General features: G+C 50.2%; 1 protein-coding gene across 9 annotated transcripts; it reads right to left on the bottom strand.

The window, feature by feature from the left end:
• Positions 1-72: 72 nt before the first annotated feature.
• Positions 73-19,672, bottom strand: RTKN (rhotekin). 9 transcript variants are annotated; one of them, XM_043972451.1, is made up of 13 exons: positions 17,279-17,407; positions 16,491-16,851; positions 7,996-8,195; positions 5,419-5,480; positions 5,169-5,222; positions 4,898-5,015; positions 4,468-4,689; positions 4,040-4,134; positions 3,816-3,922; positions 3,357-3,467; positions 2,035-2,203; positions 1,620-1,724; positions 73-840 (listed from the first exon to the last, which is right to left on the bottom strand). In XM_043972451.1, the coding sequence occupies exons 2-13, from the start codon at positions 16,560-16,562 to the stop codon at positions 476-478; spliced, it is 1,680 nt and encodes a 559-aa protein (XP_043828386.1). In that variant the 5' UTR covers positions 16,563-16,851; positions 17,279-17,407; the 3' UTR covers positions 73-475. The 9 variants fall into 9 exon arrangements, with proteins under 9 accessions (XP_043828386.1, XP_043828385.1, XP_043828394.1 ...); XM_043972457.1 differs by lacking the exons at positions 16,491-16,851; positions 17,279-17,407 and adding exons at positions 957-1,053; positions 19,104-19,668 and having other exon boundaries at positions 699-840; XM_043972450.1 differs by lacking the exons at positions 16,491-16,851; positions 17,279-17,407 and adding an exon at positions 19,104-19,669.
• Positions 19,673-20,577: the final 905 nt, after the last annotated feature.

The raw sequence follows: 20,577 nt of genomic DNA, 5'->3' as shown, positions 1-20,577 counted from the left end.
AGACTAGGACTAAGCCGGCTTTACAGAAAGCCTGGGAGTCACAGCCAAGATGCTCACGCTCAACTCATGATATTAAATAGACTTTAATGACTGAGTACGGGGGAGTGATGGGGGCAGGCTCCCTTTGGGGGGGTTATAGCTCCCTCCTTCCAGAGCCTCAAGGCAACCCGCCTCACTTTTGCCCAAGGCAGGGTAGTGCAGTTGGGCTGGGGGTGTTCCAGTTTTCTCTCAGGAAGTGGCTGGGGTCCACCAGCCAGCTGTGGACGAGGTCCCCTTGTGGTGGCCCCACAGTTACGAAGGAATCTGCCCTTGAGCCAAAAGCACAGCAGACCAGGCATCAAGTTGGCTGTCCCAAGACCCTCATCGTGGCACTGCTGACCCTCCCCTGATGTCACTCACTCCTTTGAGTGACATCAGAAGGCATTTCCTCTTCCAGCATTACCCTGTTTCCAGTAGCACCCCCTTCCACAACCCTTCACACAGGTGACTGGAGCCAGGGCCGGGCTTTTGCCCGGAAACCCCGGGCTGGAGGAGACCGTTGACGGGGTGCAGGGCTTCCAGAGCCTGAGCTGGAACTAGAGCTGGAACGGGGAGGAAGCGGGGGGCGACCTCGGGGAGCAGCGTCCAGGGAGAGGGTACGGGGTCGGCCCCAGGGAGTGGCTCGGGGGCCTGGGCAGGCACGGGCTGGAGAGGGGCTTCGGGGTACATGGATGGGGAGCTTTGAGGAGGGTAGCTTCTCTGTAAATAATGCCAGCCAGGGTGGGGGAACGTCCAGGGGGGGCCCCTCCCGCTTCGCCAGGATGTCTGTCACTGCTGCGATGTCATCCAGAGGTTCAATAGCTGCAGTACCAGGAGGGGATTTGAGGGTGGGGTATGCATCAGAGCTTCTGCCTCAGACTTACTCTGCTCCACCCCTATCACCCAAACCCCCTCCCAGCCACCAGGCCAGCTGTCACCTGTCGCTGTAATAGGAGGAGAGCAGAGCCCGGATCTCGGCTGACACAGCGTTATCCTGGAGCAATAGCCCCTCGCCTGGGCCCCCTGGGACCAAGGCTGACGGAGGGCAGGGAGGGGAGGGGAGAAGATGGCAGGGCACAGAGAAACCAAGAAAAGGAAGGGAAGTAGTCCCCGGAGACAAGACCAGCATGAGGAAGGGGAGACAGAAAAGAAGACATTAGGAAGGGAAAGGCCTGGAGAACTCTGTTGAAAGAAACCATTTTGGGGGGAAATCTAAGAGTATGGGGAGAGATCTGAAAACAGGCCTAGGGAGGAGGAGAAGGGGAGACCTGGTGGGGGGGGAAGGAGAGGGGAGGGGGTCTGAGAAGAAGGGCAGAGGGGACAGGGGAGGGTCAGGTGACAGGGGGGAGAGGTAGTGGGTCTTCTGAGAACAAGTCAAAGGTAGGGGGAGGTAAGTGCGTCTGAGAACAGGACAGAGCTGGAGGTGAATGAGTCTGAGAAGAGAGTAGGCCAGATGGGAAGGAGAAGTGACCTGGGTATGGTTTCTGCTCAAAGATGACGTGCCCAAGCCTGGGGATCCTTTTCCATCTCCCTGCCTCCATTCTCTGGGCCTCCTTGAACACCCGCCTCCCTCCTGTTCCCATACATAGAGTCTCCCTTACCCATCTCGTGGTAGAGCGAGCCTTGCTTGGCCAGTGCAGGGGGTGCCTTGCGTGGAGGAGGTACTTCTATCTTCATGAGCTCATCGCAGCATTGCTTCCATTGGCCTGCAGGTGGGGAGAAATAGGGTGCAGGCCAAGGTGGGTCAGCTGGGCACCTAGACTTCACCCTGGCTTCCCAATCATCAGAAGGGATGTCAGTCCAACAAGACCCTGCTGGGCTGTCTTCTAGTCTTAGGAGGGGACTACTGCAACCCTACAACCTCTCCCACTACTTAGAGCCTTCTCAGAGCTCAGCAGGCCCTCCCCAACCCATCTCCAACTCATAAGAGCCCCCAGGATCGCTGCAGACCCTGAGCCTGACTGATGGAGCCCCCAGGAGCAGCACAGGCCCTGTCCCCCACCCCACCCCACTCACTCATGTCAAAGAAGAGCTGCCACAAAGCCTCCATCCAGCGCTGAAGGGCCCCCCGGCTTTCCATCTGCAGTGTGTGGGTCACTTCATCTCCCCCATACCGGTTACTGATGCTGAGGGTGAGGGGTCCCCCCAGGCTCTGGTCCCGCTCCCCAGCCCGGACCCGAGTCTCCTGCCAAAAGGGAAGACGTTCAGGTCCAGCCCAAGTGCCAGATTCAGCTTCCTCCTCTCTGGTCTCCCCCCAATTTTCTCTTTTTCAGAGAACCCCCCATGAAGCTCCCTGCCAAGTGGTAACATAATCAGTTACTAGCATATCCCTGTTTAACCAGAGGTCTTTGAACCTAAAGCGAGACCGGATCAGAGGCTAAGCGAAGACATTTGACAAGAAACTCACATGACTGACAGGGAAAGGAAGGGACAAAAGAATCCAGGACAGAGATCTAGCTACAGCTGGACCTTAGCAAATATCAAATCCTTCCATCCCTTCATTTTACAGATAAGGAAACTGAGGCCTGGATTTCACAGAGTCAGGAAGTGAGGTCAAAGGCAGAGCTGGATAAAGTCAAACAGAAAAACAGGGCAATTTGGGAGACAAAACCAATGAATTTAAAAGAATGCCTTCTAAGGTGTTTCTAAAAACCTAGGGTCCCTGACCTTGTTTTTTAAAAATACGTACACACACATACATACATATATATGTATGTGTGATTTCATTTCAATATAATTGGGTTACTTTGTTATCCCATGTTTTATTTTTTGCATTAGAATGATATTCTGAGAAGGGGTGGATAGATTTCCCCAGACAGCCAAAAGGACCCATGACTTAAAACACCTTGGAAACCTCTGTTCTGGAAGAAGGGAGGAAGAGTGGAAAGAAGGGTAAAACTTATGCCATGGGACAGAGGAAGGTTGAGTGTTAAAAGACAGCCAGGGTCAGAGACAAAGGAGGAGGAGGATGGAGACCTCTAAGGAGAGGAGGAAGGGCACAGCCTTTCTAAAGAAGAAGCTGAGGCCTCGGGAGGTTGGGAAGCGAGGACCCAAATCACAAAGGAAAAGTCTCAGGTGGCATCTGAGGCCAGAGGAGCCTGGCAGACAACTGCAAGTGGCTCCGTTTCCAGGAGCCACTTGGCTGTTTTGAGCGGAGGCAGGTCAGCCTCACTGTGGCCTGGAGGCCAGTGCTGGGCAGTTTTCATCTTTAAGGCCTATGTGAGGGAACCCCCTTTCTGTCCAAGGCCCAGTTCTGAGGTCTGAAAGGGGGGTCCTCCCATGCTCTGCAGAGAATCCTCCCTGGTCCCACACTGGAGTGCTCAAGCTGGTATCATCACCTTGTTGATTGCAATGGTGAACAATGGATCTTTCTGAATGCTGGCTTCCCCAGGATGTCGATAACAGAAAAGGTTTGTTCCTTTCAGGATGCCGTGTACCTGGCCCCAGCTCTGCAGGTCGGGGGATACAAGCCAAGGCTGGAAGTCACTTCGTACCACCATCCTCCTCCCTATCCTTCCCATCCCCCCTCCCCAACTCTAAAAACCTCCCCTCACCCTGGTGCCTCTGTCTGCTTTCCCATCATACCTTAGGCCTGAATTTAAGGTGATGATTCCCCCACTTAGCTACATCTGATCACACAGGCCCTGTTCTGACATCGTCATCTTTTTTCCCCAGCCGTTATTCCTTAAAACAATTCTGTACATTTCCTACTGCTTCTCTCTCAGTCCCTCTACACACCCTCCCTTCTCCCTCCTTCCCCACCCCCCCCCACTCCTTCGATCCCTCCCCACCCTCACCTGCACCCTGAGGGTACCACTCATGACGGGCTGAGTCATGCAGAGGGGCTGGGCCGCCAGGCGACAACACACGCTGCCGTATAGGGGCAGCCACGCTGGGCTCTCCTCTGGAGAGAACAGAGAACAGAGTAGTGTTGGGGAAGGGGAGGGGGACCCTTTAACTGGGCCCCTCTTCTCTCCATCCAGAACTAGACTTCACCCCTATCCACCCTGCCCCTGCTCACCGTTACTAGTGAGGGTGAGGTCATGGGTACGGAAGCCGTCCTGTACCTCTGCAAGAGTCAGGGTGGTCTGGGCCAGCAGGTGGTATCGGGGACCCCTATGGGAGCGGGAGCAAGAATGGAAAACAGCCAGTGGGGAAGGGTCTTAAGGCAGGAGGACTGCATAGTAAAGCAACTCTCTTCTCTTGCCACTGATGGCTTTCTGAGGCATCTCTTGTTTCACTAGAGACCTCGCTGCAGGCCTTTCAAAACCACTCTGAGCCTAGCCCACCTTGCTGTCAATCACCTAGACACATCCTGGACCATATACATGTGTGTAAATGGTTTTCCTTGCCTCCCATGTCAGTGTTCTTTAGTGGTATGTTCCTTCCCTTCCTCCATGATAGCCCAGTGAGAGTTTGAGGCCAGAGGGCACAGAGATGATGTCTTACCCCACAGCTGGGGTAGGGAGCAGGATGGGACTGGCTGCACCGCTATTCCCAGAGCCCCCAGCACTCTCCAGTGAAGCCCGGACCCGCCTTCCTGAGGATCGGCCCAGAGAGTTACTGAGCTTGCTAGCCAGTCTCCGGGGGGCCCCAGCCAGGGCTCCCTCCTCTTCTACACAGGCCCCATACAGCTCTAACCGTAGCTCAAAGTCTGGTCCTGCCTCCGTGCTGCAAAAGATGGGGGTGAGGTGAGAAAGGGTTCTGGAGGAAGTGCAGGGAGACCCCAGGAGAGTTGTGGTGGAGAGGGGAGGAGTCCTACAGGGTCCGGATCTTACCTCCCATATCCTGCCTTCCCTCAGAGACATACCCTGGGTACTCTGCCAAGGATCAGGTCTGGGTTGGAGAGTGGGGAAGGATGAAGGGGTTAAGGACTCACAAAAGAACACTGCTCTGAAAGGAGATGTCTGTTAGTGTCCTGTCTACCAGGACCATCTCTGTATCCTGGATGTTCCCCCCCAGCTGCAGCAACAGGAATACAGCCCATCGGTGTAGGTCTGAAGGTAGAGAAGCCACAAGTCAGATAGGGAGAGGGGGTTGATGGGCTAGCAGACATTGCGAGGTACCTCCATCAACAGAGCGGAGAGGGTCCATTGGGGACTTTACCCAGCCCACTCCTCGGGGGAAAGATAGCAGTCTATGAGACTCACCTCCCTTGTTCTTGAAATATTCTGTGTCCTTCCACATGAGGGGGATTCGGATATCTAGAGGAGAAGGGATGCAGGGTGGGTTGAGACAGCAGAGAAATAAGGAAGGGGACCCAAGAGAAAATATTTTCACCTTGGACAATATTCTTTAGCCCCAGGGACAGAGCCTGTGTGCAAGGAGAATCATGGAAGAAGGGGATGCCAGGACGGGGTGAGGTAAAGGGTCAGTGAGGATGAACCAAGGCTTTCTTACCAGAAATGCAAATTGTGCCACGACATGGGGAACGTTCACCAGGGGCCCCAGTATCTGAAGGCCTTGGGTATAGGAGAGGAAATAAGCATGTTATAATAGTTAGACACCTCTCCTTCCCCACCCCCCAACCCCTACACAGAAACATAGGGATTATGGGCCATCCCTATATCAGGGACTCTCATACCCAGAATTCCCTCCCATGCCAGGATAACAGCTTCCTGGCATAGCAGACATTGGGGGTATCAAAAGGGGTTGGACAACCCTGGAAATGTTTGTACAGTGGTCGATAATTTGCTTAGTAACACCATTATTTGTGACGGCGATCACTTTTACTATACTTCCACCCGTGTATACACACATGGTTACAGAGATGTACAAACACATACACACTCCCTGGCTCAGATGCCTTGTTAGAAGAATAATCTTGCTTTATTGGGTGCCCTTTATTGGGGGCCGAATTTAGGAGTAGGAGAGACCTCACTTTGAATCCTGCTCTCTGACACTAGCTACATGACTAGAAGCAAGTCACCCAGCCTCTCTAAGACTCAGTCTCCACTTCTGTACATTGGGAATAACAATACACATCATACCTATATCACAGGAGTGTCACAAGTCTCAAGCGGGAAGTTTCCAAACTCAAAATCATTCCATAAACATCAGTTATTTTTTCTTATTCATCAACTAACATTACCCATCTCCTACCTTCCTGACCTACATCTCATTAACCCTTCCCTTTTATATGATAGATTCCATGCATTTGGGGAGGAGATGGGGAAGAGCATAAAGGAACTTAGCAGGTAATTAATAAGGAACTCTCCTGGTGTGCTGATGGATGGGAAGAGCACTAAAGCTTATCTTCATTGACCCAGCATTGTAGTTCAAGGGATTGTGGTGCTCTGGATTGGCAGCTAGGACTTCCAGTGGACATGGGTTGGAATCCCGGCCCTAAAATTTACTCCCTCTGTGACCTGGGGGAAGTTACTTCACCTTTCTCAGTCTCTTCATTTTTTTTTAAATGATTTTTTTTGTGGGGAAATGAGGGTTAAGTGATTTGCCCAGGGTCACACAGCTAGTAAGTGTCAAGTGTCTGAGGTTGGATTTGAACTCAGATACTCCTGAATTGAGGGCCAGTGCTTTATCCACTGTGCCACCTAGCTGCCCCCCATTTCTTCATTTTTAAAACTAGGGAATTGGACTAGGTCCCCTTCAGCTCTAAATGCCACATTGAGCCCCATGCCAACCTCTCCTTTACCCTGCATACCACGTAACTAGTACCTTCTCTCCATGCCCTTTGGCTAAGCAGTTTCCCGCTACAGTGATCTCAACTCTCGGACCCTCACCCCATCAACACATACCTCTAATACCTTGGAGCCCTACACTGCTCGACCAATCTTTTTTTGTTTGTTTGTTTGTTTGTTTTTAGGTAATGGGGGTTAAGTGACTTGCCCATGGTCACACAGCTAGTAAGTGTCAAGTGTCTGAGGCCGGATTTGAACTCAGGTACTCCTGAATCCAGGGCCGGTGCTTTAACCACTGCGCCATCTAGCTGCCCCCCTCGACCAATCTTACCAATGAGGACTATAGATTTGAAGTAGGAAAGGCCTTTTGAGGCCATATACAGTAGAGGCCCGCCCCACCCCTGCAATTTTGTAGATGTCTCAGGTGGGATTTGAAGTCTAGTCTCCCTCCGACTCCAGGGTGCCATGATGCTTCTCATACAGAAAGTGAACGGCATGGACTTGGTCTTTTTCAGGCCCTGTGTCTATAGTCTTCAGTTTGGAGCAGCTTTATGTGTCTCTAACACTGGACCCCAAGTCTTTGACAGCACAGACAACTTCCCCTGAAATCCCCTATAACTGTGGTTATCCCAATAGGTCACAGTGCTTCAGAGCACCCTGAAAGCCTGCCTCCCCTGTCCCCCTTCTTATATTCATCCCCATTAATTAACATCCTCATTAAGAGCTGGTGGAAGGGGCAGCTAGGTGGCGCAGTGGATAGAGTACCGGCCCTGGAGTCAGGAGGTCCTGAGTTCAAATCCGGCCTCAGACACTTAACACTTACTAGCTGTGCGACCCTGGGCAAGTCACTTAACCCCAATTGCCTCACTAAAAAAAAAAAAAAAGAGCTGGTGGAGATACTTCCAGCCTCCTTGCTTAGCACATCTCTGATGCCATGGAATTGTTGTATTCTATGTTCAGGGCCTCTCTGGAGGAGCTTGTGGGGAATCCTGTCTTATAATGTCAAAATCAGTGAGCAAAACAATTCTAGAAGCCTGATGTGATGTCCATTGTGGGCACAGAGTAGCTCAGTCATTCCAGGGGGCTCCTTCCATCTGTTCTGAAGCTCCTAGACACCACACACACAAACGCTCTGCCAGCCTAATACAACCTAAGCTAGCCCATCCCATTCAATCCTCTTTGTCAATTGGGCATCACCGGATACCCAACTGACACTCAATATGTATTGGGTAAATGAATTCTGGCTCTCTGGCCAGCATCTTTGGCTCCAGACAATATTTGCTTAGTGCTGGAGGGCCTCCCCTGAAACTCATCTCCTCCTTTTCCTCCCCCTGCTCACCGCCTTGCTGTCCTCTCTAGCACTTGTGCTTCCTTACGACGCTGCAGTTCCCCCATGTAGCTGAGGATGCGGCTGCTGCAGACCAGCAAGCTCTTGGTGGCCTCTAGGGCTTGTTCCCGTTGGGAGCAAGCAGCCAACAGCTTGCAGGCTCCCTCCCTCATCCGGATTTCATGGTCCAGCTTTCGCTGCAGCTCTGTATCCTGAGGGAAGAGAAACAATTGGTAGGACTGGAGAGGCAGATTTCCCCCACCCTCATCCCTAATAGCAGAGTCAAAGAATGCCCTGGGAAGCAAAACCCACAGAAGAATGTGCTGAAATCATCTTCCAACCAAGGACAGCTTGGAAGGTCGGAAGGAGGGAGCTGCTGTGCTGAGACAGGAGTGGAACCCAACCCCACAGTCACCCTGACACAGATCCAGTCCCAGGAAGGCCTCACCAGAGAAAGAGACCACCCCACCCCCACCCCCCAAGCCTCTGAATCAGCTACAATGCCAGTGTCATATGGAAATCTGGAACTGAGCTCACAGTCTGGTGAGAAGGCTGAGCCCTTGGCAGGGGGGAGACTACAGGGGTCCATGCTGGTGCTGAGGCAGAACTTGGGTTTTTCACCCCTGCTGGGAACCAGGAGGTAGGCTTGAGTAGCAGTGGCCCAGGTGGGGGAGGGGCACAGTCTGGTTGGAGCTGACAACCACATCACACAAAGCTGGTTGATTAGCAAGTTGGTCTGGGGTCATCTATGGATCAGGGAACAGTCCAGGTGAATGAAGAACCTGCTCCTCCTTAAATCATACCACCTGGGACTTCTTAAGCTTGGGATAGTGCAGCCTGGGAACAGTGCCCCACTTTAAGGAGCTAAAAGTCAAGTAAAAGAAAGGCAAGATGAGCAGACAGAGAATGGTGAGGACCATAGAAAATTTCTTTAGTACCCTAAATTCCTCACCAAAAAAAAAAAAAAAGAAAGTTCCTTTAGTGACAAGGAAGATCGAGGTGCATCCTCAGAGGAAGATGTCAATGTCAGGGCCCCTATATATTTATTGTTTTTTGTTTTGTTTTTGCTGGGCAATGAGGGTTAAGTGACTTGCCCAGGGTCACACAGCTAGTAAGTGTCTAGTGTCCGAGGCTGGATTTGAACTCAGGTACTCCTGAATCCAGGGCTAGTGCTTTATCCACTGCGCCATCTAGCTGCCCCCTGCCCCTATATATTTAAAAGTTCCAAGAAAAATACGAATTGGTCTCAGGCTATAGAAACACTCAAAAAGGACTTTGAAGATAAAGTTAGAGAGGTAGAGGAAAAAAATGGAAAGATATGAGAAAAAAGTCAACAGCTTGAAAAGCCAAATTGGACAAAAATGGAAAAGGAGTACAAAAACTCTCTGACAAAAATAATTGCCTAAGAATTAGGATTGAACAAATGGAAGCTAGTGACTTTATGAGAAACCAAAACACAATAAAGCAAATCCAAATGAATAAAAAAAGAGAGGGCAATGTGAAATATCTTATGGGAAAAAAAAATGCTGACCTGGAAAATAGGTCCAGGAGAGATCATTTGAAAATGATTGGTCTACCTGAAAACCATGATCAAGGAAAGAGCTTAGACATCATCTTCCAAGAAATTGTCAGGGAAAATTGCCCTGATATTCTAGAAGCAGAAGGTAAATTGGAAATTGAAAGAATCCACTGATCACCTCTTGAAAAAGATCCCAAAAGGAAAACTCCTAGGAATATTAAAGCCAAATTCCAGAGCTCTCAGGTCAAGGAGAAAATATTGCAAGCTGCCAAAAAGAAAGAATTCAAGTACTTTGGAGCCCCAGTCAGGATAGCACAAGATCTATCAGCTTCTATATTAAAGGACCAGAGGGCATGGAATATGATATTCCAGAGGGCAAAGGAATTGGGATTACAACCAAGAATCACCTACCCAGAAAAACTGATCATAATCTTTTGGAGGAAAAAATGAGACTTTAATAAAAAAAGAGGACTTTCAGGTATTCATGATGAAAAGACCTGAACTGAATGGCAAATTTGACTTTCAAATACAAGACCCTAGAGAACCATAAAAAAAAAATTGGAGTTGGGGGACATACCTGGGGTTGTGCAGTGGGTGACTGTCTTGTGTCTGAAGCCAGGTTTTGGCTGGGATCCCCCTGGGTCCAGGGTGGATGCTTCGTCCACTCTGTCACCTAGCTGCCCCATGATGACATCATTAGGGTTAAATTTAGGGGTGAATGGAATGTACTGGGGGAGGGGGAAGGGCAGAGGTAGCATGGGGTGAAATCCCACATGAAAGAAACAGGAAAGGGCTTATGGAGTAGGGGAAGAGATGGGGGAGGAGCAGGGCAGTAAATGAACTTTATACTCATCAGAATAGGCTCGAAGACCTTAAACTCATCAGAGTTGGCTCAAGGAGGGAATAGCATACACACTCAGTTGGGTGGAGTAATCTATCTAACCCTGCAGGAAAATAGGAGGGGAAGGGGGATAAAGAGAGGGGCAAAAGAAGGGAGGGCAGATTGGGGGAGAGGACAGACAGAAGCAAATCCCTTTTGAAGAGGGATAGGGTGAAAGAATATAGATAATAGAGTAAATATCATGAGGAAGAGAATAGGATGAAGGGAAACAGCTAACAATAGTAATCATGAAAAAGGGAAAGGGGGGAAACTGTACAAAAAATATTTATAGCAACTCTTTGTGGTGGCTAAGAACTGGGAATCAAGGGAATGTCCATCAATTGAGGAATGACTGAAGAAGGTATGATATATGATTGTAGTGGAATGGTATTGTGCTATAGGAAATGACAAGCAGGATGATACCAGAAAAACTGATGTATTACTAGTGAAGTAAGCAGAACTGGGAGGACATTGTGCATAGTGACAGCATTATTGTTCGATGAACAATTGTGAATGACTTAACTACTCTCAGCAGTACAATGATCCAAGACAATGCCTAGGGACCAATGCTGAAGCATATTATCCACCCCCATAAAAAGAACTGATAAAAAGAGCACTTGTGGATTGTACATATATAACTTTGTTGCTGTCGTGTGGAGGAGGGAGGAAAGGGAGGGAGGGAGAAAAATTTGGAACTCTAAATCTTATGAAAATGAATGTTGACGGGCAGCTAGGTGGTGCAGTGGAGAGAGCACTGGCCCTGGATTCAGGAGGACCTGAGTTCAAATCCAGCCTCAGACACTTCACACATACTAGCTGTGTGACCCTGGGCAAGTCACTTAACCCCAATTGCCCCACCAAAAAAAAAAAATGGAAAATGAATGTTGAAAACTACCCTTACATGTAACTGGAAAAAATAAAATAAATGTTTGTTGCAAAAAAAAAAATCAAAAAGGCCCTGGGAGAAATTGAGTTAAACCAATAATGAACTATCATTATGGCTCCTAAATTGGTCTCCCTGCCTCTTCTTTTTCCCTACTCCAATCTATCCTATACACACTGCCAAAGTTAGTGTCTTAATTCAGTGCTCTGATCTTCCCAAAGCACAAAGAGAGGCCTCCCCTTGCTCTAAAATAAATAAAAAAACAAACAAAGAAACAAATAAATAAAATGAATGAATGAATGAATAAATAAAAATCTCTAGTAGCTCCCCAATGTTTATAGCATTCAAGGCCTTCCACTATATATTAATAGCACATTGTGCCCCATGTTCCCAATTCTGCCTATTGACTTTCTATTAAACCTTGATGATACAGCCTGACCCCAATGCTGCATGCTCTGCTGAGAAGTCCTTAGATGCATAAGTGATCTTTGGGTACTTCTCTTAGGTGCATCACACCCTGCATATACACCTTATCTTCCCCTCTAATACAGGAAGACCTTGGAGAGAAGAGAATAGACTGTGTCTTAGTTATCTTTGAATCTTCAGCCCTTAACAATATTTTAGGTACCCAGCCACACAAGTGGGGTTGAATGAATAAAACACTGAGTCAGGGTTGGTAGGTACAAGGGGAGTCACCAAATAAATGATATGCCCCTTTCATCTGCTTAGGGAAGCGAGGTGGCACACTGGATAGAGTCCTGGGCCTGGAGTCAGGAAGACCTGAATTCAAATCTAGCCTTAGACAACTTATTAGCTGTATGACTCTGGGCAAGTCACTTAATCCCATGTGTCTCAGTTTCCTCATCTGTAAAATGGGCTGGAGAAGGAAATGGCAAAGTACTCTAATATCTTTGCCAAGAAAACCCCAAATAGGGTCACGGGTGTTGGAAATGACTGGAATTTTATCTGCTTACACTCTAGCTTGGAGGGCTGAATCCACTGAAAAGATCATGAGGATTGTCACAAAGCAACACATGCTATCCTGCAACATAGAATAAAGATTTAAGACTTGTATGATGCTGGACCCAGAAGGGAACTACAGGAAAGGAAGGAAAGAATCCCCTATTTTAGAAACCTTACAAGGATGGAGGGTCTGAAATTTTGAGAGGATCTCTAAAGTGTAGAGAGGAATGGGAAGTGAAAAAGTGGGAGGGGGGAAACTACAAACCCCTCTGGCCCATTTGACCTACAGGTCGGTCTGAACCCAGAACTTTAGGGCAAGAAGACCCATCCACTTTGATCCCAGCTCTGTATTTGGGAAAAGAGGGGGAGAATCTTTAGTCAAATACAGCTCAGGAAGCAAACGTAGGAAAACCACAAAAAAAATCTTCTGATCAAGCTAGAGTGGGGCAGGAGTGAAAGGGGAATGGGGGGGGGGTCAGGGCAAGAAGGCAGGAGGCTTGGTTAGAGTAGCAAGGAATAATAGAATGTTAGAGTAGAAAGGGGGCTTAGAGAACACCCAATCCACTTTACAGATGAGGACACTGAGGCCCAGGTGGTAAGCAGGATGATTCATCCATCCTGCAGAGCACTCACTATGTACAACTCACTGCACTTAGGTGCTATGGGAGCCATAAAAACCTGGAAAATGTGGTTTCTGTCCTCCTGAAACTCACCGGGAAGACACACACACACACACACACACCCCTACAACCAAAGGCAGTATGCCATAGATCTGTAACCAAAAGCCTTACTGCAAATTGGGTTAATCAGGAAAGTGTTTATATAGGAGTAAATATTTCAGCCGGGCCTTGAAGAATGGCTAGAATCGTGACAGAAGGAGGGCAAAGAGACCAGTGGCCTGGTGAAGGAACTTTGTGGAAGTGAATAAGTAAGCAGCCTGGTTTGGCTGGACAAAGACTTTTCTCTAGGGAAGTAGTGGCAGAATGCAGCATTTGAGGACTGTGAACACCTTTATCTCAAAGCCAGAGGGGAACCGTTAATGGTTTTTTTGGAGTTAATGTTAGTGAGCTAGGCATGCTAGCCTGGGATCTTGGGCAGGTCTGAGTCACTGAGCAATTCCAAATAACATCCCTAATCATGCTCGGCCTCCAGCCCTCACCTCTCACTCCATTTCATGCTCCTTTCCACACCCAAAACTTTAGGGGGGCAGCTACTGGAAGAGAAGGGTTCTCTGCCTTGACCTCTACCTCAGTCTCTTCCCTCACACCAATCCCCTCCTCTAGATACTCCAAGCTCAGCTTCATGGGACCCATGCCCCTCCCACTTACCTTCTCAACTTCAGCTTCTTTTATTCCTGCCAAACCAATAGTTTTCCTCCCCTAAGCCTGCTACCTGCTGACTCCCCCCCCCCCCCCAAGCCCCCTTCACTCCCGTTGTCTCTATCTGGAATTCCTTGTCGTTGCTCTCCAAATAAAGTACCTCTTCAGTCCTCCATCCCTAGATTTTTCCTCCTAGGGTTTTCCTTCGGGAGCCGGCTCTTCCCATTGGGATTTATCCATGTGTCATCGTTAGCTGCTTGCCTGCCTGCCCGCCCGCCTGCCTGCCCCGGGCTTGGCCAAGCTGTGCGCTCTGCAGTGGCTGCCTATGCAGGGGTGTGTGGGCGTGTGGGAAAGGCACAGAATTCCCTTCGTCCATACGACATAGGGCTATTCCCAGGGCCTCTCTCCTATGCCCCTGGTCCTTCGGCACAGACCACAAGTGATTGGCGGCGAGGCTCAGGGGGCTCCCTCCCGGACCGTCTCTCCCTCAGGCATCACTTACTCGTCCTTCCCCGGCTCCGTCCATCCCGCCGCCGGCTCTGGCCCCTGACTCTGACTGGCCGGGCCAGGGCCAGTGCAGAGCTAGCTAACGGGGGCTGCAGGCCGGAGGGCAGCGCCAGGCCAGCTCCGTGAGGCTCGGCCGGAATGCTCCCGGGTCCTCCCCAACGCCTCCAGAGCTCAGAAGCTCTGGTGACATCAGCTCCAAACCGACGCGAGAGCAGCCGGGGCGGGGGGAGGCCAGGGTAGTAGGGACATGTGTCCAGTCTTTCACCTCTCCCAGGCCACAGAGCCACCATCCCGGGGTCTCGGCAGTCCCCTCCTCAAAAGCAGCAGCCCCCACCCACAGCATTCGGCCCACAGTCCAAGCCCCGCCCCACCCCGAGATGGCCACGCCCTGCTGCTTCACACCCCTCGTCCCCCTCCCCTGGCTAGGGAAACTTGGTACTCAGTCCAGACCAGGCACCGGGACCTACCCGGAGAAATAGAGGGAGAGAGGGTTGTAGAAAACAGCTTCTCACCAAGAGCTTGCTGCCAATCCACTCTCATCCTCTCCTCTCCAAGAGAATCAAGGATTTATGAGCAAAGTTCTACCTGTTGGGCACAACGACTGGTGCGGAGGAGCCAGGATACCGAAGAAAGACTAAACAAGATCCTGCCCCAGTCCGGGGAAACTCTTTGGTTCCACCTTGGAAGCTACTCATTATAAAAACTTCGAAGCGGGGAAAGAGGGCAGTACAGAGAACCTCATGCCCAGGGCAAACAAGAAGAGGAAAAACATCTCACAACCTGTACATTTTGCTTTCCAGCTTTGGACCCCGAATCCGGACTTTCCAAGGTGTACAGACCATGGCCTCAGCCCAGCATCCTAAAAGACCGTTCTTTGTCACCAGTACAGCATCCCATTACCTTTAATCCCTTTTCCCCCTCACTTCCTGCCCCACCTGTGCAGGAGAATTCAGGAGTCGTTTTTTTTTAATCTATGCTCTCTCTCCTCCCCTTGGTCTATCTCTCCCTTTGGACAATGGACTTCTCAAATCCAGTTTCCCTAGTTTCTTGTCAGACTTCCTTCTATTAGTCTCCAGTGGCCCCCAGTAGCATCCTGAGCTTCAAATCTGACTGCTGTCTAGCACTTACTTTTGGTCTTCTGTTTCTTGACTCTGATCCTCCTCGGGATGCTCCCTTCCCCACCAATCTTTTGCCCTGGTATATATAACAATACAACTACTAGATCACATTTCTATGGTACGCTAAAGGTTTATAAAACTTTTCACTCTTTCTTTTTTTTATAAAACTTTTCACAGGAGCAACCCTGTGAGGCAGGTAATGTAGGAAATAATATTCCCATTTTCCAGAGGAGGAGACTGAAACTCAAAGATCCCATTCGTTTCAAGATCATAAGTGGCATCAACCTAGGTTTGGTTACATATATGTGTGCCTGTGTATTACTGTCTTCCTATGTCTCCTTTAAATGCACATTAAAGTCACCTTCAGGTTCTATCTTCTTGTTTTTGGGGTTTTTTTGCGGGGCAATGAGGGTTAAGTGACTTGCCCAGGGTCACACAGCCAGTAAGTGTCTAGGCTCTGTCTTCTTCCCAGATTCTATCCATTTTAGCCATCTGGCCCAGACTTTGGGCACCTTTCACACAAGTCCATCTCCATACCCTCCCCAACCTTGGTGGAGATGGAGGTACAGGAAAAGAGAGTTCTAGCCACTCAGTTCAATTCAACAATCATTTTCTTAGGCCATGCTGGTAATTATAACTCCCATAGGACCAGATTGCAAGGGAGAGACGGTCAGCAGAGAACAATGTATGTGATTTCAGCCAGTGAGGAAGGACTCTTGGATATGCCGTGGGCAGAACACAATTGGCATTTTTACAAAGCTACACTGTCCCAGTTCTGTTCCTTACCTTGCTTCCCTTTGTACCCAAGCCCCATACAACACCAGTGGCTCTCAAACTTCTGACCACCTCCTAATCTGTCCTATCTTATCTGGCTTCCTCGCTGTCAACTTTAGAATTGCTCTTTCTAGAAGGAATTTCAGAGGCCATCTCTGACCCCAACCTCCCCTCACCAACCTGCCTTCATTTTACAGATGAGGAAACGGACTTGCCACAGGGAAGTGACTCACCCACTTTCCACTCCACAGTGATTTTTCTCCTCTTCATCCTCACCCCTCTCCTAATTTCCAGAAAAGGCACATGCCAGCAACCAACTTCCAGAATGTGTGGGGGTGGGGGGCAAGAGAAAGGGCAGTGAGAGGCTCTCAAGATGGCAGCTTGGGGTTGGGGTGGCCACTCTGAAACCCACCCTCCCAGAGTCTGCAAGTAGACAATCCTTTGGGGAGCTCCCTGCCCCTTCCCCTCTGTCCTCAGTACCCAGCAGATTCTGGCACATGCAGAGTTGGCCTGCACCCCTGCAGGGTGGGGGTGGGGGTATTACCTCCAGGCTGAGCGCCATCTGCCGGATGTACAGCATGTTCAGGTCTTCCAGGATGTGCAATCTGTCCTGCATCTCTGTGGCCCTCAGCTCAGCCCTGAAGCAGCCCTGATTCCTCCCTCCAACCCCCAAACTCCCTCAAGTCAGGCCCCTTAGGCTGCCACGACAAACTTTCTCCACTGCTGCTGACACCGACACCGCCCCAGGCGGGAGCGAGGGATGGAGGGAGGGGAAGGGAAAGGAAGGTGGGAGGGGAGAAGGGAGGGTCTGGAGAACTGACTGAGGGGAGGGGGGCTAGCGGCAGAGGGGGCCCCTAGGCAGAGTTGAGCATCCAGTTTGGGTGTGATGGCAGCTGTTCGCCCAGCTGTGGAAGAGAAAGGGCCTTTCATTCCCTGCCCAGCCCCGCCCACATCACTGGCCCAGTGGACAGAGGGCCAATGTGTACAGGGATGAGGGTGAAGGGTACAGTGGTGGTGTGGGGAGGCAGAATGGGGATGTTTTGCAGGGGGACGGCAAGCAGCATTTGGCTGCAGGTTTCACATGGTTGTTAAGGGTCCCTAAGGAGCAAATGAGGACGGTTGGAGGCTTCCAACTGGGAGCCTGGCTCGGGTTCAGCTTTTGAGTGGGGAGGATGGATGTGTGGAGAAAGTGAGGAAGCTACAGAGCCCGGGAAGTGGAAACGGGTGAGTTCAAGAGAATGGCCCATCCACTCCAAACTGCCCCTCCCATGCTCGGCTGTGCCCCGCCTCAGTCCAGCCCAGTCCAACCCAGCCCAGCCTCTCCCCAGTTACCTCACGATTTTCCAGCAAAGAGAGGGGGCTAGGTGGGCAGGGCCTGCAGGCAGCTCTTTTCCCCCCATACACATACTCCCTTCTCTGGGCCCCTTCCCTTCCAGACAGGAAACCAGCCCCAGTCCCCCGCCAGCTGCAGCTCTTGCCCCCCTCCCACTGGAGCACACAGTGACCCACAAGGTCACAGTAATCCAGGCTCCGCCCTATTATCCTGGGCCAAGCCCAGCCCTTCTCTCAGTCCACAGTGTCCTCTAGCCTAGGACTGTGTTCCCAAACTCTGCAGCCTACCCCAGGCTAGGCTCCAGCTCCGCCCTCAGATCCCTGCCCCACCTCTTGGATCCAAGTTTAGGGTGGTAGGAGGGGACGGCCTTTTCCTTCCACAACTTAAAAGTTCTGCCCCAATAAACACCTCAGCAATTCCTAGACCTTGGAATTCTGCTGCCTGGGTGTAAAAGTGTAATGGTGGTCACCCTTTGTGTACGGAATCTGGGGGAGGCATTTCAGAGTAGTCAGTCGGGGCCTTCCCAGCCCTTCCCTTCCCGGAGGCAGCTGTGGGGAGGGAGAAGAGTAGGTGAGGAGAGAGCAATGAATAAGGCCTTTGTTCCCAGGGGGAGGAAGAGAGCAGAGTTCCAACTGGAATCTCTGGGGGGAATGAGGGGGTGGGCAGGTGGAGCCTTTCTACGTAACCCTTTTGAGGTGTGGAAGGGAGAAGTAAGCCAGATACTAGATGGGAGAAAGATTACAACTTTATTTTCTCTAACTCCAGGTTTCCTTCTAATCCTATACATTTTATTTTATGCATTCTCAGGAGGATGTGTACAGGGTTCACCAGAATTCCAAAGGGGTCCATAACATGCAAAAAGGTTAAGAGCCCTGGTTAGCACAAGGATGCCCTTGATATTTGATTAGGAACACTGAGGCCCAAAGAGAGGAAATGACTTATCCAATATCACAGGGGCAGCCAGATCTGGTTAAACACAACTCCTCAAACTAAAATGAGTCCCCCAACAATCTCTCTCTCTCTCTCTCTCTCTCTCTCTCTCTCACACACACACACACACACACACACACACACACACACACACACGGCAATCCCCATTTCCTTCCACCCTCACTATAGTAAAAAGAAAGAACTCTCTCTTCTAGATAAGTATCTGAGGTCATGGCTTGGACATTTAGGGACATCCCTGGTCCAACTCCAGTCTTAATTCCTAGGAATTAATCCATTGGAGGGAGCCAATTAATTTGGCGAAGATGGATAGTTGGAGAGGGGAAGTGGAAAGGGAGTCGTGTCCTCTATTATCTACCACATTGGTATCCCAACTCATGGAAATAGAAACTATATCTCCACCTTAAGCATCTGCCACTTGTCAATTCCACCAAAATCAGTTTCCAGACTAGACACAGGGAGAGTTCCTCGGAGTGCAAGAAGATTCTAAGAACTAGTCCTAGGTGTGTGGTTTTGGTGCCGAGAGGGGGTTCCAGGTTTCCTGAACATGATGGAAGGGTTGCAGGTGTGTGTGTGTGTGAGTATAGACGGATCAGGTTCGGGAAGTTTTGAAGTCTTAACTGGGTCCACCGAAGTGGGGCTTAACCTGCATGTTTTCCCAGACTGAGCCAGCCCAATCGGACATAGCAGAGGCTAGGAAAGGTCGGCCGGGCCAAAGTTAGTGCCTTTCTAAACCAACACCCTTGGTACCCTAATAGTGGCACTTGCAAGGTCCACCCCTTGCCCCACCCCCTTCCAGGCGAAGGGGAGGGGGGCGAACCGTAGGAGGCAGAGAGAGAAGCTGAGAGAGACAGAGGGGTGAGGAAGGTCTCCTACCTCTGGGGTGTCGCAGAATAGGCTGAGACGAAAGCGGCCGCGTTTGAACTCCATCTCCAGGGCAGAACCCCGGGCTACAGTGACCCGACTCCGGTGATTCCGGGAAAACATTCTTCAGTCTGTCTAACACTGGAACACTGGACCAGACCCCTTCCCTAGTTCTTTCTTCCCTTAGCCACTCTATCGTTAGGGTTTTTTTGGGGGGGGGAGGGGTCTGGTTGAGTCGTTATTTTCTTTTTCTTTTCTTTTTCTTTTTGTTTTGTTTTCTGTTACCACCAAGCCTCGGGTTTCCCTAATCTAAGTTCCGGGCTTCCTCTCATCTCCTCTGGGCTCCTGTCCTGTCCTGCCTGGCTTTGTCCCGTCCCTTCACGCCCAGCCACGCCTGGCCCGGCCCCCTCACCCACTCTCAAAGCCCGGGAATCTCCCAGTTACTCTACTCCCAAACTTCGCCCGCCCCTGGCCTTGGGAGGGGACACCTAGGTCAGAAATGAAGAGGAACGCACAGTCCAGAGTTACCTCGAGGAGAGCCCCGCCCCAAAGTGGACACCTGAGCCAACTCCGAGTTAAGAGCGAAGTTAGAGCAACAACCAATCTGAACTAAGGCCTGGAGATTGTCGGTTTAGGGACCAAGAGGGCGGGCCCCCTACCTGAGGCAAGGGCGGGGCCAAGGAGGCTCGGTTCAGCTGCTGGCTCCACCCTCTCAGCCGGAGAATGTCTCCGTGAGAAATGGCCTCTTCCGTATTCCCAAGAGGTTCTTTCCTCCGCTTAGGGACACCCGGGGAAGGGCTCTAGGATTGGAAATCAGAAATTGAAAATCGGGGAAGAAATGGGAGTGGTTGAAAACTCTGCATTGTAGGTGATGCTGTGAATGTGCGTTCAGGAGAACGCAGGAATGAGGGGAGTGTTACTTTGTCAACACATGTGTGCAGGTGTATGGGGTAGGGTCGTTATTTATACATGTCTCGTGTGTCAAGTAAACAAAAATTTATTAAGCGCTTACTATGTGCTAAGCAGCAGGGATACAAAGAAAAGCAAAAAGTCTCTGCTCTCGAGAAACTCGGGCTCGAATTGTGTAGACATAAAAGACAAGGGAATGAGTATGGAGAATACTAGACTCAAATCAGAATTGAAAAGGACACTAGAGATCGTCAATCTTCTCATTTTCTGAAAAGGGAAGTGAAAAAAAATCAGACAACCAGCTCAACAAGCTGCTATTTAATACCTGTTTATGTTCTAGGCACTGTTAGGCGCAGAGGAAACATGCAAAAACAAAACAGTCCCAACCTTCCGGGAGCTCAACATGAAATTTTGGAAAGAGCACTGGGCTGGGAGTCTGTACTTGGGGAATTCTTGTTTCTGTCTTTGGGTCCCGGTCCAAAACATCCATGGGGTAGGCACTTAATAAATACAGTGCCCCAAAAGTCTGAGTGCCATTTAAGCTGCAATCGCTTAGTTTAATGGCTGTAATAGTTTT

This window comes from Dromiciops gliroides, chromosome 6 (assembly GCF_019393635.1).
Source record: "Dromiciops gliroides isolate mDroGli1 chromosome 6, mDroGli1.pri, whole genome shotgun sequence".
Lineage (NCBI taxonomy): Eukaryota > Metazoa > Chordata > Mammalia > Microbiotheria > Microbiotheriidae > Dromiciops > Dromiciops gliroides.
The sequence above is the reverse complement of the archived record's forward strand: the minus strand, read 5'-3'. Positions and strand labels throughout refer to the sequence as shown.

Excerpts from the sequence above, each read along its gene's own strand:
- RTKN (XM_043972450.1), bottom strand. The coding sequence starts at position 19,214 with ATGTTTTCCCGGAATCACCGGAGTCGGGTCACTGTAGCCCGGGGTTCT. Across the intron at positions 5,016-5,168 it reads ATATTTCAAGAACAAGGGAG|ACCTACACCGATGGGCTGTA; the intron begins GTGAGTCTCATA and ends CTCTACCTTCAG. Across the intron at positions 841-1,619 it reads CTCGCTCTACCACGAGATGG|CTATTGAACCTCTGGATGAC; the intron begins GTAAGGGAGACT and ends CTGGTACTGCAG.